At 40.6% G+C, this 12,421-nt stretch overlaps 1 protein-coding gene across 1 annotated transcript in view; it reads right to left on the bottom strand.

The window, feature by feature from the left end:
- Positions 1-11,294: 11,294 nt before the first annotated feature.
- Positions 11,295-12,421, bottom strand: part of LOC103604743 (cytochrome P450 2C42-like) — a 47,051-nt gene continuing 45,924 nt past the window's right edge. Inside the window, exon 5 of the mRNA XM_008589315.1 lies at positions 11,295-11,329. Coding sequence (XP_008587537.1) covers positions 11,295-11,329 — 35 coding nt within the window. The remainder of the gene's footprint in view (positions 11,330-12,421) is intronic.

Below are 12,421 nucleotides of genomic sequence, written 5' to 3'. Positions count from 1 at the left end.
TCATATGGTAGTTCTATCTGCAGTTGTTTGAGAAACCTCCATACTGTTTTCCAGAATTGCTGTACTATTTTGCAGCTCTATTAACTGTGTAGGAGGATTTCCTTTCCTCCAGATCCTTGCCAGCATTTGTTATTCTCAGTACTTTTAATACTGGGCAATGTAACCGGGGTGAGATGACATCTCAATGTGCTTTTAATTTGCATTTCCCTGATAATTAGTGATGCTGAGCATTTTTTCATGCACCTTCTGACCATTTGTATATCTTCATTTGAAATCTGTTTTTTAGCTTCTTTTCCCATTTCTTAATTGGATCATTGGGTTTCTTTACTGTGATGTTGTCTGAGTTCCTTATATATTCTGGATATTGATCCCTTTTGGGGCATGTAGTTGGCAATATTTTTTCTCATTCCGTAGGTTGTCTTTCTGCTCTGTTAATTGTTTCCTTCACTGTGCAGAAGCATTTTGGTTTGATATAATCTCATTTGTTTATTTTTTTCTTTTGTTGCTTGTGCTTTTGGGCCTTATTCATAACATCTTTTCCCAGTCCTACTTCCTGAAGTGTTTTGTCTATGTTTTCTTATGGTAGTTTTATAGTTTTCAGGTCTTACAGAAGTTTTTAATATATTTTGAGTTGATTTTGGTATACGGCAAGAGGTATGGGTCTAGTTTCATTCTTCTGCAATGGATGTTCAATTTTCCCAATGCCATTTATTGAAGAGGCAGTCTTTTCCCCAATGAGGGCCCTTGTTCCCTTTGTCAAAGATAGTTGACTGTAAGTACATAGGTTGATTTCCATGTTTTTTATTATGTTTCTCTGGTCCAAGTGTCTGTTCTTGTGCCAGTATCATGCTGTTTTGTTTACAATTGATTTGCAGAATAATTTGAAGTCGAGTAGTGGTATGCCCCTGGCTTTATTTTTATTATTTTGCTCAGGATTCCATTGGCTATTTGTGGGGGTTTTTTGGTTTGATAATAATGTTAGGATTGTTTTTTCTACTTCTGCAAAGAATGTCATTGGTATTTTCATTGGGATTGCACTGAATTTGTACATAACTTTGGGTAATGTGGACTTTTTCACAGGAATTAACATCCTATTACCAATTCTTAACAAACTATTTCAAAAATTGAAATGGAGGGATTCTTTCAAACTCATTATACAAAGCCATAATTACTCTGATACCTGAACCAAAAAAGGTCATGAAAACAACGAAAAAACTACAGGTCAATATTTCTGATGAACAGAGATACAAATGTCCTCAATAAAAAAACCAGAAAACCCAATTCAACATTACATCTAGAATATTTTACACTATATTCAAATGAGATTTATGCCATGTATGTAAGGATGGTACAACATCTGCAAATAATAAGCATCACACATCATATCAAAAGAAAGAAGGACAAAACCATTGATCATCACAATAGATGCAGGAAAAGCATTTGACAATATCCAGCATTCTTTTATGATAAAAACTCTCAACAAAATGGGTGTATGAGAAATGTATCTCAACTCTATAAAGGTCATATATGACAACCCCACAGCTAACATTATACTGATCAGGAGCAAGACAAGAATGCGCACTTTCACCATGCTAGTCATCACAGTTCTGGAAATCCTAGGCAGAACAATTAGGTAAGACCAAAAATAAAGGGCAACAAAATTGGAAGAGAGAAATTCATTTCTCTTCACAGATTACATGATTTTATTGATGAAGAAAGCTAAAAACTCCACCAAAAACTCTTAGGTCTGATAAATACATTCAGTAAAGTTGCAGGACACAAAACCAATATGCAAAAATCAGTAGTGTTTTTATACACCAACAACCCAGCAGAGAAATAAAATCAAGAAAGCAACCTCATTTAAAATAACAACAAAAAAATAAAATATTTTGGAAAAAAATTAACCAAGGAGATAAAAGATATCTACAAGGAAAATGGTAGAATACTGATAAAAGCAATAAAATAGGACACAAGAAAATGAAAAGACACCCCAGGTTCTTTTATTGAAAGAGTCAATATTGTTAAAATGTCCATATTACCCAAACTGATTTACAGTTTCAATGCAATCCATATTAAACTACCAATGATATTCTTCACAGAAATAGAAAAAAAAAATCCTGAAGTTCATATGGAACAATAAAAGACCCCAAATACCCAAAGATGTACTGAGCTAAAAAGAACAAAGCTGGAGGCATCCCACTACCAAACTTCAGAATATACTACAACATATAATAATTAAAACAGCATGGTATTGGCATAAAAACAAACACATAGACTAATGAAGCCAAATGGAAAACCCAGAAATAAACACATGCACCTATAATCAACTGATCTTCACCAAAGTTGCCAAGAACACATGTTGGGGAAAGAACAGTCTTTTCAATAAGTTGTGCTGAGAAAACTGGAAATCCAATTGTAGAAGAATGAAATTATCTCCCGTTTGTCACCATATACAAAAATCAACTCAAAATGGATTATGGTCTTAAATGTCAGCATCACACTCTCACACTGGCGTGAGCCACCAGCCGGTCCTTGGATTATGGTCTTAAATGTAAGATCCAAAACTGTGTAATGACTAAAAAAAAAAAATAAATAAGAGAAATGCTTCAAGACATAAGCTCAGGCAAAGATTTTATAAGTAAGACTTCAAAAGCACTGGCAAGAAAAGTAAAATCAGAGAAATGCAATTCTATTTAATTAAAAAGTTTCTGGATAGTAAGAGAAACAATTAACAGAATGAAGAGACAACCCATAGAATGAAATATATACAAATATATATTTGCCAACTATACGGCCCACAAGAGATTAATATCCAGAACGTACAAGGAATTCAAACATCTCAACACAATAAAACAAATAATCCAATTAAAAGATGGAAACATAATCTGAATAGATATTTCTCAAGAGAAGACATACAAATGGTCAACAAGTATATGAAAGAATGTTTGAAATCACTAATCATCAGGGAAATGCAGATTAAAACCACAGTGAGATATCATCTCACCCCAGTTAGAATGACTATTGTCAAAAAGACAAAAAATACCAAACACTAGTAAGGGTGTGGAAAATGCAAAAAATGTACTCTGTTGGTGGGAATGTAAATTAGTACCATCAGTATCAAAAACAGTATGATGTCTCTCACAAATTAAAAGCAGAACTTGCGTATGATCCAGCAATCCCAGTACTGGGTATATATTCAGAGAGAATAAAATCAGTATGTCAAAGGGAAATCTGTACATCCATGTTTATTGCAGCACTATTCACAATAGTGAAAATATGGAATAAACCTAAGTGTACATCCACATAGAAATGGATAAAAAAATGTGGTATATTTACACATAGCATACTATTCATCCATAAAAGAGACTGAAATCCTGTCATTGGCAGGAACAAGGATGAAACTGGAGGTTATTATTTTAAACGAGGTGAGCCACACACAGAAAGACAAATACTGCATGATCTCACATATTTCTGGAATCTTAAAAAGTTGTTATCCTTGAAGAAAAGACTAGACTTGTGGTTGCCAGACACTGGGAGAAGTAGGCAGCAGAGAAGGATGGGGAGAGGTTGGTCAGTGGTTATAAAGTCATAGATGGATAGGAAGAATTAGGCATTCACAATCAATTATCTTTCAATATAAATAAATAATTTCTTAATAGTCAAAAAAGAAAATACTTCAGCATTCTAAAGGAAATTATTTACACTCTAGAAACCTATGTCCAGCCAACTTTCAACTAAATGACAAGCAAAATATCCAAAAATTTACCTCCAGTGCAATTTTTCTCAGCAAAAAATGTGTTCTTCCATACAAGAGAGTAAAACATGATAAAGGAAGACCTGGATGCAGACACAGAAGATCAAACAAGAAAGTCAAAGAGAAAACCTCAGAGAGTGTTGAAAGCAGATCCTAAGAGGAAAGCTGAGTTCCAGGCCTCAAGAGGACCTAAGGCAGTTAGAATAGGTGAGAAGGTTTAGAGAGCTTTCTTCAAGAAGCTAAAATTGGTAGGATATGTAGTGCATTTGATTGTATATATTGTGGATTTTCAAAATTTGGGGAGGGTTAGAGTTTTCAATGACAAGTATCAGACTATTCTAGAGAACTAAGCACGTGGGAGAAAAAATGCTTACAACATCCAGGGAGAGCAAAAATGTAAAGGAAAAGGAAGAGGAGCCATTGGATATACTACTGGGTTCTGCAGTGAATAAGTTTACATAGCCATAGAAAAATAAGCAGTACTGAACATATTGACCTAACCAAAATTGTGTTTTAACTATACTGAGAGGATTTTGGAGGGGAAGGGTGCCTGCACAGTTTGTGTGGTGATGTGTATGAAGGAAGATGAAGTGAGAGAGGCCACTGGGAAAGTACTCTAGGAAGCTTGGGCCTGGTTTGCTCTGACTTGTATATTCATCACTCCATACTCTGCATTTTCACATGGTGACATATTTAAGATTTGATCCTAGGCAAGGACTCCCTACTCAGGCTTCTCTTCAAAGCACTTATACCTGCACAGTGTTGGTCAGGCCAGACCTATCCAGCCTCATTGCCTGGACATGACCAGGATGGGGTGAGGGTGGGACAGGGCTCCAGATGACATCTGAGGTCTCTCCCTCAGACAGTCTATACCAAGTTAATTCAGCAGCAGTAGCAGCACCCTCTAGTGTGTCCCTGTAGGTTCTAAGGCAACCTCCTGCTCCTCCTCTCTCAGGATCCATGAAGGGAGGGAGTCTTGAACCCCTGAGGACTGGAATCTTCATTTCCCTGGGGGCCCATGATGGGCTGATTCTCCACTATGTCCTACAGAGTCTTCACACCACTCTCTCTGCCTTGGGTGTGGCCTCCTTGAAATTGTCCACTTAACCTCGGTATCTCCTATGTCCATGGCCATGTTCCCTCTTTTCTTGCTGTTTCACAATTATTTTTACTCCCTGCCCCATAGTAGTGGGTCCTCTCCCCGCATCTGCTGCAATTTCTGTAAGGGGCATCACAGCTGAGCAGGGGCCATAGGAAGGAAGAACAGATGATAATACTTAATGGAGCAATGGCTTCCAAAGATGCGGGTTGAAGTGAGCTAAACACCTCTCTCTCTCTCTCCTCTCTCTCTCTCTTTCTCTCTCTCTCTCCCTTCCTCCCTCTCTCTCTCTCTATCCTCCCTCTCTCTCTCCCCCTCCCTCCCTCCCTCCCTCCCTCTCTCTCTCTCTCTCTCTCTCTTTGAGACACACACTCACACAGTTTCTCTTTATCACATTGTTCAGAATCATGGTTGCCACAAAACCATGTGTGTCTTTCTCCATGACCACACATCCTGGTGCTCAGCCTTGAGTGATCATGGAGGAATCCTCTCTGCGACTGTCTTATCCAGCTGGAAGAGAGTATCCATACCCTGAAGCAGTATAACATGGTGGGGTTTGAGTGTGCCCAGGGGACAGGAACTCCATCTCTGAAAGTCTTATGTGTAGAGGAGTCAGAGGCCTGAATTTTCCCTTGGGTGGTGAGATCTCTGGGTGGTGAGATCTCTGTTGGTGGTGAGCAAGCAGGGCGTGTCCTTCGTGTGGGTCTGTTGTGCTACAGTACTTCTATTCCACATTTTTAGCAATGAATATAACATACTAAACACAATTCTATAGGGATCAGCAAAACTTTTTAATTACAGAAAATGGTATTTCATTGGTAAATGATCAATGGCAAATTCAAATTTACAGATTTACAGATAATTGGGGAGGATGTTAGGCTGGTCTGATGAATGAAAATGTTTGAAATTTGAAGTTATAGATGATGTCTGCTGTCTCTTACCAGCCACAATGTTCAATTCATCTCCATCTGTTTTTGTGTGACAGTATCAGGAGAACCTCCTTCCTATGGAAGGAATAGAATAATGGCACCAGTGCCCCTTCAAGCTCCCCTGTAATCCCAGATGGGTCTCTAGGACCTCCTGACTATGGTTCCCATCATCAGAAGCCTGCACCTCATTCCCCCACTTCCTCCTCCCCTGCACACCTGTAGGTGCCAGGGGCAGGAGGTAGGAAACATGTAAGCTCAGATATGAGACCGGCCCCAGGACAGTTGAACCACCAAATCTGACCCCTTACCGGTGGAGTTGTAAACTCTGCAGAGTTCACTTTCAATCCAGGAAGAAGGGGATGAGAGTCTACAGAGACCCTGGACACGGAACATCACCAGAAAGAAAATGGATGGAAACAGGACATACCCTACACTATGCTGCTCTGCTTCTTTGCTGTACAGGCACTGCTGTCCAGCCCTGTCATGCCTTCTGCTCATGGCCATGGGAGGCTTGTGACCTGGGACTGTTGATGTGCCACCATCCGGAGCTGTGGCCCTGAGTGCTAGAAAGGAGAAGGCTCCCTGTAGGATGTTCCTCCATCTGTGCCCATGTAAGAGGTCTGATGCTGAGGTTGGGGTGGGAGGGATCTGTGGGAACCCCAGCCTGTGGGATATTCTCCAATTCCAGATGTAAGGTTCTGGTTTTCAGCTCACCAGAAGGCCCTTTGTACCCTCCTGTGGGCAGACTCTCCATGAATGTGAGTGGAGTGAAAGGAAGGATGAGTGGGTGAAGGACTCGAGAAAGGAAGGAAACAGAAAAGATATAAAAACACAAGTGGGCTCCACAGAATGGTGATGGAGAAACAGTTAAGAACAGACAAATAACAAAAGCAAAAAGCCAGTGACTGTGAGACGATGTCTGGGTAGAAACAGGAATGCAGGCAAGGTAATATCAGGATCTCCTCTGTCCTTGGTCTCAGGCCACAGGGACCCAGGACAAGGACGGTCAATGTAGGTGGATCAGAGGATTCCCAGCACAGGGTCATGAGACTTGTGAGTCAGGGCCAAGGCAAGTGGAAAAATCCAGGCTCTGCAGAGCCACCAGGATGCTGGGAGGCTAAAGTGGATTGAATTATGTCCCCCTAAAACTCACTGAAGCGTGTGTTGTGTCCCCTAAGTTTTACGTGTTAGAAACTTAGCCTCCACTGTGACTGTTAAGAAGGTGGGAAATCCTATTACAGTAATTGAAAGGTGGGGTTTGACCAGGTGATTGGATTGTAAGACTATGCTCTAGTCAATGGATTAATAATGGTGGTCAGGGGCGTGGCTTGGAGGGGTATAAAAGAAGAGAGAGAAGAATCTGTCTTTCTCTCTCTGGTCTCTATTCCGACATTTCACAATGTGATACCCTGTCATCACTGTTGTCACCACCAAAGCCTTCATTAAATATGTTCCCTGGACTTTGGACTTCCTAGCTTCAGAAATGGTAAGCAATAAATTATGCTTTCCTATCAATCACCCAGTTCTATGTATTTTGTTATAAGCAAAAGAAACAGACTAATACAGAGACTCAGCCTCCTCAGCTACAAACTGCACTAGTGTCTGTTTGGAGCAGAAGAGGCTGGAGGCTCACACTAGACAGGCAAATGCAGGGCACATGCACCACCATCTCCTCTGATTGTGTGTCATGTGTCACCTCTCACGCTGGGGCCTCTTCCAGCTGAGCTGCCTCACAGGCCTCCTCCGCATTGGCTCCAGGGATCAGTCCCCATCCACTGGCCTTGGGGATTGCAAGTTTCCCAGAAGCAGACACTGGGACCAGGACGGGGAGGTGGGCCCAGTAAATAATCACCAATGTATGTGTGTGTAGGGGGGGGGAAATAGGGAAGGGAAGGGAACCATTCCAGGCTGCCACTATGGACAACTAAGGCACCAACCCTGCTCTGACCAGCCTCCTGCTCTCCACTCACCACCCCACAGACAGTCCCATGACAAGCCATTCTTTAAATCCACTGCCCTTTATGAAGGCCCAGAAGTACCTTCTGCTTTCTCTTACCACAGTGGTGCAAAACCACCATAACAGGGAAGCATATTTTGATATTTCAAGTGATTCTGGTAGCTGAACTGTTCTCCTTTAGGGGAGAGTGAACAGATTTGCAGAACTAAATTTCCTACATATATCAACCAGACAATAAAATAGAATGAGAATGACTTAAATAGTGTTAACTTTTAAAAATTAGCCTCAAATTCTAATACAATGAAGAAGCAAAATGATGTCAGCCTAAATAACAAACCAAGAGAGGCTCTCTAAAGAATAGCAAGTTTAGTGTTTAATCGGGAATGAACAGAAAGATGTGCACATCTAGAATGTGCAGGCTATGGGGACTGCAGACATATCAAAGAACACTAAGATAAGGGGAGACTTTTAAAGGCAGAAGGGAAAGCTACATGTAACTTGATTTGAAAGAAAGGGAACATTGTTTACAGGAGCTTATCCAAGTAGTTGTGGCCAGTTCCTTAGTGGAGACGGTGTGTCAGGCAAGGGTTCTTGGACACCCAGCTTGCTGTCCTTGTGACTCACATAGCAAGGCATAGCTTGAAAAGTTACATGTGTGAGCCTTTCAGAGAGTCTTTATAATAGTTCTTGTTATGCATCTGGTTTGAGGGCCCTCCTTTCTCAGCCTTCCAGCTTTACTTATTTATTTCTTGTTAGGATGTGACACAGTTGTCTCCACTTTGATTCTGACAACGTGCATAGTAAGCAAAAATATAACAACTCACACTAAAAGTTTCTTAAAATAAACATAAATTTCAATAATATTTTTGAACAAAGAAGGAGACACCTAGTGGTCTCCGGTGCTCACTTTGGGATTTTGATGATGAGGGTCATCACAGGCTGAGTGATCCTTGGAGGTGACTCACTGCCATTTTGTGGATGAGGATGGGGGTGCCAAGGGAAAACCCAGGCCATGATGGGCAATGAGGACAGGCTTGCCTTGGTGGGAACAGGCTCAGTGGCTGCTGCCTTGGTGGGAACAGGCTCAGTGGCTGCAGTGAGGCTTCTGGGGACTAGAAAGTACAGGGCATCCCTTGCCAGGAACTTCATTTTTAGATCCACCAGGATCATGGTTGGGGAATGGAGGAAGACAAGGAGATGGAGGGTCTTGGCAGCCAAGGGAAGGGTCTGAGGAGAGGGGCCAGGGAACTTCCTTTCCCAGGGGAAGCAGCACTCAGTGCACAGAGATCAGGGGAAAATGCTCACTGACAAAGGTTCCACCAATATCAACAAAAGCCTGGGGATTCATTTCTCGAGGCTCAAGATAACTTGCCACTTGGGTCATTCTTTAGCTCAGTGCTGTAACCTTCTGTCTAGAAATCACAAGATTTCCTTCACCCACTCGAGCCTTCCACATATGATCATGAACTTTCAGTTCCAGCAAAGAGTTCACCTCTGAGAAGATTAAGTGTTTTTTTTCCATCTATCCTTTGGGACCTCTTTCTGGTCTCCAGCTCTTCATATTCACAGCTCATCGGTCATTGGCTTCAGAACATCCCATCTCTTCCTGCAAGTCACAATCCGCAATATGAGGTAAAATCCAAGATGCTTCCCTTTCTCTGTTGATAAAGCTCAGTCATTTCATTTCCTCCCCCCTCAAGACGTTGATCTGCCCATCTGATTGGGGCTTCCTCAGTCTGGACGTCTTTATGGTGGCCTGTCTGTCAGGTGGACTATTTTCTTCCTTTCTTCAGCCACATTGGTATACAACAGATTTGTCTTGCTACTCTGAAGATTGAAATGCACTCTTGACTCTGAAGCCTCCTTCTGTGTCCTACTAAATATTTTTGCTGGGTTGTCAACATTCCATCCCCTGATTCCACCTTATCAGCCATGTTTGTCCCCCAAGGGGAGCTGCCAGGACTTTGACCTTGAGCTAATGTCCTGCAGAGAAGTAGCCTAACTCTCACACAGGCTTTACTGATAACTGTGGAGACCCGGAGCCTTTTGTCAGTTGCTTACAGTAGTTTTAACTGTGTTTTAGATCTTTCTGCTTTTGCTTTTATGAAAGTGTTTTCATCTTCCTAAGCCTGGATCTGTCTTACAGGAGTAGACATCAACTGTTCTTGCTCTGAATCTTTTTAGTACAATATTATGCTACAATTCACATAATGTTCCTCAGCACAGGTACAGGTGTAAACATGTCCAGAGCACCAGGCACTTCTGTGCTGGCATCTTCCTCCAATCCAGGATGAAACTCGCTGAGAGCATTACCTTCTTGTACATCTAGTGCTGATCTGTTACTGGCAGGTTCCTTGTCTCACTGTAGAGAAAGGCTTTCTTTGACTGCCTAGAAAATTCTGCCTAAAAGCAAGAGAGCAGAGAACACCTGAACTATCTCAGCACTTTTCACCATTTCCCCTTAGTATCTAGGGACAACAAGACTTGGTATTTCATCATCAGTGGATTCTACCAGGAAACTCTTCAGCATCACTCAGGTTTGTCACAAATGCAGATCCCAAGCAGGATGAAGTCCCTCCATAGTAGCCCAATCTCCTCAATCTCATGCAGAGGTCCTTGCAGACAGTATAGCCAGTTGGAACACATCTCACTGCAGAGATCACTGATCTGGGTTCTGCCAGGAACCAATCATGTGCCAGGAAACCAAAGCTGACTGTAATACAATTATTGTAGTAGAGGAAAATAAACAAGAAATAATAAACACAGTAAGAGGGACACTTGGGACACTTGAGGACATTATGCTAAGTGAAATAAGCCAGTTACCAAGAGACAAAGACTGTATAATTCCATCTATATGAAGTACCTAAAGTAGTCAAGGTCATAGAAACAGAAAGTAAAAAATGATAACCAGGGCCTGGGGGTGGGGGAACAGGGAACTGGGGAGTTGTTTAATGGGTACAGAGTTTCAGTTTTATAAGATAAAAAATGTTATAGAGATGGATGTTGGCGTTGGTTGCACATTATGAATGTATTTACTACCAGTGTACTGAACAATTAAAACAGTTAAGTACAGCCTTGTAACACAAAGTTTATAGGATTGGATACCTGCACTGTCCAGGTGCAAAAAAAAGGAAGACATATATAGGAACTAAAAATTTTTTTTAAATAAAATAAATAAGCAAAATAGTTAAGATTGTAAATTTTTTCATGTGTATTATACCACAATTTTAAAAACTGATGAAAAAAGAGTTAATAGTAAAGTGGTTAGCAACCTCTGTTTTACAACCAGATTGCCCTGGTTCAAGTCCTGCCTCTGCCACTTACCAGCTGTATGACTTTGGACAAGATACATAACCAATCTTTACCTCAGGTGTTTAGTGATAAAATGGACATAATATTAGTGTGTTAGGCTGAATAAAGACATCATTCCCCACAAAATTTGTGCACATCCTAGTCCTTTTAAACTGTGAACCTTTAAATGTTACTTTATGAGGTAAAAGAGACATTGCAAATGTGATCGTACTAAGGATCATGACATGGGTAGAGTATAGTGGTTCATCCAAGTGGGCCCAATGTAATCTCAATGATCCCTATAAGAAGAAAATAAGAAGGTAAGTGTCAGTAGTATAAGATGTGCTACCCCAAGCAAGAAATTGGAATGGTGCCAAGAAGGAGTCATAGCCAAAAAATATTGGTGGACTCTAGAAGCAGATAAAGTTAGGGAAATGGATTATCACCTAGAGCTTCCAGAAGGAACCATACCTATTGACACCTTGAACTCAGACCATCCCAGCTGATATTGGAAATCTGAACTCCAGAATTGAAATATAATCATTTGTATTACTTTAAGACATTAAGTTTGTGGTCATTTGTTACAGTGGTAATAGAAACTAATATAAATACTATCTACCTGCTATGTTTATAAGAAAGACTAAGTAACATAAAACATGCAAAAGACCAAAAACAGTGTGAAGGGAATCAGAAGTCAATTGATGGGGGAAGGTGTTCATGGACCAGAAATTACATGTTTTGATAAGACGCTCAGGATAGTATAGCCCCCATTGAGAATCTGACTTTATATACCTGTATAAGACTTCCTGTCTGACCACACCATTGCCAACCCTTATACTAATACATTTTCACTTTCCAATCAAGAAGGTTTAAAATACATACAATATATTTTAATTTGCACTTTTAATTTTTTTCATGTTTAATAACCATTTGTATTTCTCTTTGGCCCCTCTTTGTGCTTATCATTATGAGGACCAGCATGGCTTCTTGGGTTCTTGTTTCTTACCTACATTACGCATAGAAGGATAAAAAGCTACTCACTAACCTTGCAATTAATAATATTTTATATTTAGAACATGCACTGAAAAAAATGGCTCTGAATTGGGATATGTTAACCATGTTTCATTCTTTTATAAGACATTTTAATATTTTCACATTAGGTAAGTGGTAACATATGTGGTGGTGAATACACAAGTTAGAGAGTGTAGGAAATAGGTATATTTGTCCGGGGAAATTTCAGAAACTCTCCTTAATGAAGGTTGGATGTTCATTTGATCTTGAGGTAATGGGAAATGTGAGAAAAGAGGTCAGAGAAGGAATACCCAATAGTAGAAGGAGGTGGCCAACACCCCAGAGGAGGAAAGTTTGCAGACAACAGCACAGCAGCAGTG

This window comes from Galeopterus variegatus, unplaced genomic scaffold, assembly GCF_000696425.1.
Source record: "Galeopterus variegatus unplaced genomic scaffold, G_variegatus-3.0.2 Scaffold5370, whole genome shotgun sequence".
NCBI lineage: Eukaryota > Metazoa > Chordata > Mammalia > Dermoptera > Cynocephalidae > Galeopterus > Galeopterus variegatus.
This window is presented reverse-complemented; position numbering and strand designations above follow the sequence as displayed.